This window comes from Nelumbo nucifera, chromosome 5 (assembly GCF_055504915.1).
Source record: "Nelumbo nucifera cultivar China Antique chromosome 5, China Antique-T2T, whole genome shotgun sequence".
In the NCBI taxonomy this organism is placed as follows: domain Eukaryota; kingdom Viridiplantae; phylum Streptophyta; class Magnoliopsida; order Proteales; family Nelumbonaceae; genus Nelumbo; species Nelumbo nucifera.
The window spans coordinates 37103763-37111061 of NC_142653.1; the positions used below are offsets into that span (position 1 = coordinate 37103763).

A 7299-nucleotide genomic window follows, 5' to 3' on the forward strand; every position below is an offset into this window, starting at 1 on the left:
ATATTTAATTGCAATCCTCATAATTCTGGAGTGGAGGAGTTTAGATGATGGTTTAATACTCACATTTACTTGGAACATTGGGATATGGAGATTCAACAAGGGCTGAATTGTTAGCAGTTTTACAAGATCTAAGAATAATGGGAAAATCCCTCAACTAGAGGACCAGTAGTGGAAGGTGACTCCAAAGTGGTAGCATGATCAATTAAGATTAATATTGAAGGATCCTAGAGATAAAGACATCATGAAGGAGCAATGCTTGTTGTTGTTGTTGTTGTTGTTGTTGTTGTTGTTGTTTTGTATTGTAATACTCAAAAAAAGCCCAGAAGTCAAGTTCAAGTCTACATAATAAAACAAAAATATGATTTGTAAAAACTAAGATTTGGTCCTTGGATCCCCAATTTTCTTTTTCCTTTTGTATTAACTTATTAGAAAAGGTGATAATGTTACAAAATGGTGAAAGCATTACTGAGTTTATGGTTTCTTTCCAAGGTATATTATGTTTGGCATATCTAGGGAACATAGCCATAGCAGCCATACCCAATACTGGATGCTGGTTCTAGTAGCTTGGTATTATAGCTCTGGATGTTAATTTAAAGTCCTGGGTTTAATTGGCTGTTATCCATTTTGTTGTGTACTTGTGTATATCTATTGTGAGATGCTATTGCACTTCAGTTTAGAGCTTTTCCAGAATCTTTCTTATGATGGTAGGTGGTACTTATTCTACTTGTCTGTGACTTGGATGAATATATATTTGATTTGCATTGTTTCTTATATTTTCCCCTTCCAGTTAACACTACGGAGGGTCATGGATACAGCAAAGCAAGTGACGAAATCTGGAAACTTGAATGAGTTTTCAATGGTCTTGCTGAATAACATCCTCTCATTGCCCCTGGGAGCTTTGCTGATTTTTGTGTTTAATGAAGTAGATTATCTCTCCAAAACGTGAGTTCTTTTATCCTGATTTCAGGTTTTAACTAGTTAAAAGAATTTTAACTAGTTATTTCTTTTCATTACTTCTTTTTTCTAACTTGCCATTCTTTCAGTAACAAATGCCACTCTTTGGAAGCTGTATAATCTAATATTCGTATACAGGCTGCTGTATAATCTAATACTCCCTCACTTTTAATTTTTTTATGCAAGTTGAGTAAAGTCTGACTTATAAATCTAGCTTACCTTTTGAGGAATAACAAAGCAATAAATTCTGTAAATTCTAATTGGAAATTTTTGTGTAGGTGTACAAGTATTTCCCTTTTCTTTCTTTCAGGAAGTGACTAATGACAACTAGAAGTGGTTACTATTTATTTTAAATCTGGGTTAAAAGTGATATGCGAAATATTAAAAACAACAAGAAATATGAGAAGTTCTTTTCAGAACATTCATAAGAGATAAATTATTTGTGATTAGTGATTAGGAAGGTTTGAGGGCAAAAAAACCATCTAGATCATTTTATTTTATTTTATTAGTGATGTGTTAAACTTTAAGAATAGTGTCAATAGAACCCAAATACCTAACTAAAATAAAAGAAAATAAATAAAATGCTTCATCATGGTGTTGAACTTTTGAATTAATGTCACAAAATCACTCAACATCAGAAGTTGTACTGGTAGTTGTAGGTTATGTTGCTGTTAGAGGCTTCTATGATCACTGGAAAGACCGTACAAAGAAAGAACTACAACTGCAAGGGAGAAGGTCAGCTAACAGGCTAGTGGATACCTTAGCAAAACAAGGGACTGTAAGGGAGAACATGTTTTGGGCAGTGTTGTAGTGAGTATGTAAATTGGGTCAACTTCATAATAGGGGTTTACAGTTATATTTTGACACAGTTTGAAATATTTAATGAAGTTACTATTTCCAATAAAAAAAACAACTCTAATACGAACTGTTAGGAAATGACATCTGTAGTCTTATTTTAAGTGCATTTGCAGTCAACTGTTTACTGAATCCTTGGCCACTGAAGCTGTTGTTATTTTAGCTCAAAACTTACTGTATAGTTAGTTTTGTGGTTCTTAATTAGCTCTACTATAAGTGACCAACGTCCTCAGTTATTTACCTACATGAACACCAACTTCATGTCCCAAGAGACAGTCCATTGGTATTCTCCATTGTCGCGATATGGATAACTGAAATCCACATTAGCCCGTGTCATTTGGATACTATTCTCCCCAATATGTTCATCTTGTTGCACATCATTCCTCCTGTTGTGACTTTACCAATACACTTCCAATTCCCTATAACTATTAATCTCCTCCCCCCCCCCAGAGAGAGAAAAAAAAAAAAGATGACCTTGATGATGCACCCTTTCAGCTTGGGTCTGCTCAAATTTGTTGTGATGCATAGAATTTACAGCTATGCACTTGATTTTTGCACTCTTCTAAGGATGGGTTGGTTTTCAAAATTTCTAGGTATCTCTCTGTTAGACCAGTTTTGTTGTTGAGTAAGTTGATTGAAAACACAAAAACCCCATTAGAAGTAAGTTGAGGTCATTGCTGCAAAACTCATTAAAACCTTCAAAGGTTCCATTTTCTGAAGTGGTTTAATGATTTCAGCAACTTAAATAGGCTTTATCTTTGCTAGTTTGAAGAAGAATGTGATGGTAATTAAGGTGCCTGATAACAAAAAAAAGGATGTGTTATCTTGAGAAACACATAGGTTGAACTGATACTGAATAATCTTTTGGCCACTGCCATTGCTCTGGCTATTAAGATGCCTGTCTTGACAGTTGGATTTGGCTTCTCTTCTTTTTTTCTTTCATATTTTCCTTATTGGGCCTTATGTATGTCTGAAGTGAACTTGCAGGCCACTTATAAGGATGCCTATGTTCTGGCTGGTGATGACATCAAGTGGTTTTTTGGGCCTTGCAATCAGTTTCACATCAATGTGGTTTCTTCATCAAACAGGGGCTACAACATACAGGTAAACTGCAGATCATAATGTCATCATCTACTTGTAGAAATGTCCAATCAAGCTTCAAGGGTAATATTTATTAGAATATTAATTTTGAACCAAGTTATGAGAGATATTAGTGTTATTGTTTTATTCTAATTTCTGTTAACTTCATGGATGTTATTTCATGGTGGATATGCCAACTCGTAAAAGCATCTCTATGATAGATAGATCTGTATCAAGGAAATGTAAGGGAGTGAGCATGAAACTCACATTTTAATTAGTCTTTCCTGAGAAACTTTTGGTGTCACTACTCACTAGCCAGCCTCATTGGATGATTATAACAATTCAACTCATTGTTTTCTTCTGGACAGTGTGCCAAGTTGGTCAGGAGGTCTGTAGATAAGGTGCTACAACCTCCAACTTAAGTAACCTTCTCTAAAAGATAAACATCTTTACATAACTCTTAGTGAATCAATGTTCTTTATGTTGGTTGAGGCAATGTAGTAGCTGGGAGGTTTTCTTTGGTCCTCCATATCGGAGTCTTTAACTATTTCTGTATATAATATGTTTAGTTATTTATCCATTATCAATGAAAGAGAAATAACAAATTCTTAGGGCTGCAATATGCAAAGGGATTGGATCAAAGCCGATATTCTAGATCTAAAATTTATTGTTAATATTCAGATTCAGATTATATCTTCTGTTGGATTTAAATTGGAGTTGGATCAAATTTGGATATTGAACCCCATTAAATAAATTAATCTAAAATGTTCAAATTATTATTTAGGTGAGAAGGGAATGAACTAAAAGTGACTTAGATATTGTATATTATGAATAAAATGACTTGAAAATACCTTCAAGGAGACTTGAACCTATGACTTCAATGAAACTGCAACATTGATACCAACTTTACTAATAGATACATATTAATTTTATATAGACATAAATGTATATGCTTAAGTATTGCTGGATTGATCTATCAAAAAAAGCATTGCCAGATTGGATTGAATATGGGTGAATCCATATTTGATCCAATTATAAACAGATCAAATGCAGCTTGCCTTGGATTGAATTTGACTTCAAATTCAGATAAACGGATATCATTTTTCATCATGATCGTCCAAGCCATATCCTAACCATATGGGACAAACAGATATCATTTGTAATGGTTATTGTGGTTCAGTTGAAGCGTAAATTTTTAATCAAATGTATTCTGACAATGTTACTGGTTTCCTCCCTTGTGCAGCCTTGTGGGGTCACTTAATAAGATACCTCTTTCTATTGCTGGGATCCTTCTTTTCAGTGTCCCAACTAGTCTGGAGAATTTTTCAAGCATTCTTTTTGGTAAGTCCTATCTATTGGAATGTCCAATACTGTCTCTCTGTCCAAAAGCTCACAAAATTTAATTTCATTTTACAGGTCTTTTGGCAGGAGTATTTTTTGCAAGAGCCAAGATGTGGGAAAAATCTCAATCTTGAGATGCATTTGAGACAGATCTATGTGGCAAACTGCATTTTGATAATCTGCATGAGAGTGCAGGTCCAGTTGAACTTCACGTTGATCATGACGAATCAATCAAAAAGCTCTAGCTGAAGAAAAGAAAAATGCTATTAGTTTAGGCATGCTATTTTCTTCAGCAGTTAACTCGTTAAAGGAGAATGGGTACTCTTGGAGGATGAATACCCTTTCTGTTTTATCTATTTGTTTCATATTGGGCTTGCCACCAATGATTTTCTCCAGTTTGTGGAAGTGTGATTCGAAGGAAAGCTGCATTTTTTTCTGTTGTATGCTAGTTGTACAAGATAATAGTGTACACACATTAGCAACAAAAAATAACTAATTTTGTAATGCCAGCTTAAGCTGGTTGCTTTTCCTGTGTGTGTGTGTGTGTATGTGTTGTGCTAACTGTAATATAGGACAGTTTTGAGACTAAGAACAAAAGAAAATTTCAGAGAAGATGATAAAAGTAGTAAAGAGTCGGACCATTTATTCCCCAATCAAATATAACACCGTACTTAAAAACTGAGGCTTTCAAATGAGTTGTTCCAGACATGGAAGATTCTTGAGCATTGCATTCAAAGATAAAGAACTGGGAAGTATAATTTTATTCTCAATCTTGTCATTCTCCTACATTTGCAGTATCATGGGCTTTTTATAGTCTTATTTCTCTAATTTAACTCTTAGCGGGTGTCCATGTTTTTGTTCTCATTTGTTTTTGAAATTGACATACCAGAAAAATAAAAACACATTCTTGAACTGGATTTTTGTCCTGAAAAAGCAAAAATGGCAGGTATCTAACCTGAATTTTTTGTGTGAGTGACAGTCTGGGAGAAGTGTTTATGACAAAGGAAATACTTGCTAGGAAAGGAGCAAACTTGCCTAACCTTCTATGCCCACTTTGTAATGTTGAGAGTTGAGACTGAATCCTAGAGTCTCTAGACATCTACTCCTTTTTCGCAATTTCTCCTCCAGATTTTGGCTTCATATTTACAAGGTCATCCCTGTCTTCTGGTGCTGTGCAGCTTCAGTCAAGGATCTCTGAGGCTCTTAGCAAGTTGGCAAATTCAAGGTCTTTCCAATAAAGGGAAAGGTTGTGGGCAGTTGTGCATTTAGCAGTCCTGTGGACCATTTGTCTTGAGAGGAATGGGATATTATTTGATCACAGTTCACAAGGCAAATTCAGAGGAGGGGATGATTAATGCCACATACCCCAGTAGAAATGATCAAAAGCCTGGATACGTCAAATGTTTTAGAGAAGATTTGTTTTCATCTTTTTTGAGAATAGACTTTTTTGGGGGTCCTTAAGGGATGTGAATATTGTAGAGAGGACCATGTATACTTTCTGTTTATGGGAAAAAAAACAAATTGATTTTGCTTAAAAAACGATTCGTGTTTTTAAAGCCAACAAAACGATGTTTTTTTTTTAACAAAACAAATTTTGTAGCAAAGAAATTATATGATTATGGACTATGATACCACATGACTAGATGAAAACAGGTTCTTTAAACCAGAAATTTAAGAACATGTTTTTGATTTCACTTTACAAAGGACATATATTCAGCCATTAACATGTTTTCTATTTTTGTTTTAAGAACCAACTTCTTTTCAAACCAGATGGTGCTGCTTTGTTTTTGTTTCATTAGGCTAAGATTGAAAAGAGTACAAAGGCAAATATGTAGGGTGAAAATACATTCAAAATACAAGGTTTTACACCCTATATTTGTATTTGCACTCTTACCATACTGAGCCTTAAGATGTTTTATTTTTGTGGATTTTATGATATTTAACTGTTGAATTTTTCCTTTCCATTTCTTTCACTTTTTCCCTTAGATATGACATACATTCGATAATGCTAGGATTAATCTCTTCCACACCTGCCTGTACAAACTATTTACTTATTGATTTTTCTTTCTTTCATTCTTTTCAATATGTACATGGCAATGAAGATCTCAATTTGGAGCCCCATTCAACCCCTGATGTTCACTACAAGACACATATCTATCAAATGGAAGCTCTTCAATTTTAGAGCTAGATGCCATTGTGTTTGTAAATTGTAATCACTGTTTAAAAGTATAGGAAGCATACTAAGTGTTGAAAAGGTGATTTTAAGAAACATATTTGGATAAACATTGATACAAATAAAAAATCAAGATACTCATGGATATACTATGAAAACTCACATAAATCACAATAAATATATCAATAAAACTAGATTCAAGGTTCATCATCATCATCCAAGCCTTATCGCAAGTATACGTGGTTGGCTACATGAATACTATTCCGTTAGTACATTCTATGTAATGCCATATCCATTGTTAAACTATTGGCACTTAAATCAAGTAAGTCGGTAAAACTAAATTCAAGGCTCAACTATAATTAATATCAGTGATGTAGTGTAATGGTTAGATACTTGTCCTTCACGTTGCAAGGCATGGGCTCAAATCTTTGGCAACTGGTGCACTCTAGTAGTTAAGTTTTAAATAGGAATGGCAATGGGGCGGGTTTAGGGCGGGGATCATATTCCACATCCCCGACCCCAATTCTGAAATTAACCCCCATCCCCATCCCCAGTCCCTCTTGGGGATAAAATTTGTCCTCCATCCTCGATCCCTGATGGGGGATGAGTTCCCCGTGAGAACCTGAATCCCCAAAGTTTTTTTAGAGAACAATATTTTTTGAAAAATAAATTTACTTAAAATAAATAAAAAATGTAAATTATAAATAATGTTTTAAATATGTTTTGATATTAAAACTATTTAATTATTAAATCTAATAATACTATTGGAGGGAATATTATTTAAATTAACTGCATTAATTGGAGAGTCATAGAAAGAATTACATTATCTAGGTGTCCACCTTGTCTACCAGGCAATATGAGGATGCTACCTTGTTTGCATATGTAGATTTTGGTGA

The 7299-nt window shown here is 34.2% G+C and overlaps 1 protein-coding gene across 3 annotated transcripts in view; it reads left to right on the forward strand.

Annotated features, from left to right (window-relative positions):
* GONST1 (golgi nucleotide sugar transporter 1) overlaps nucleotides 1–4852 on the forward strand; it is a 33780-nt gene extending 28928 nt beyond the window's left edge. For all 3 annotated transcript variants that reach the window (XM_010272086.3, XM_010272087.3, XM_088887679.1), the window contains 4 exons: nucleotides 788–942; nucleotides 2797–2913; nucleotides 4133–4230; nucleotides 4306–4852. In XM_010272086.3, the coding sequence (XP_010270388.1) occupies nucleotides 788–942; nucleotides 2797–2913; nucleotides 4133–4230; nucleotides 4306–4364 (429 nt within the window). In that variant the 3' untranslated portion in view covers nucleotides 4365–4852. The remainder of the gene's footprint in view (nucleotides 1–787; nucleotides 943–2796; nucleotides 2914–4132; nucleotides 4231–4305) is intronic.
* The last annotated feature ends 2447 nt before the right edge of the window (nucleotides 4853–7299 follow it).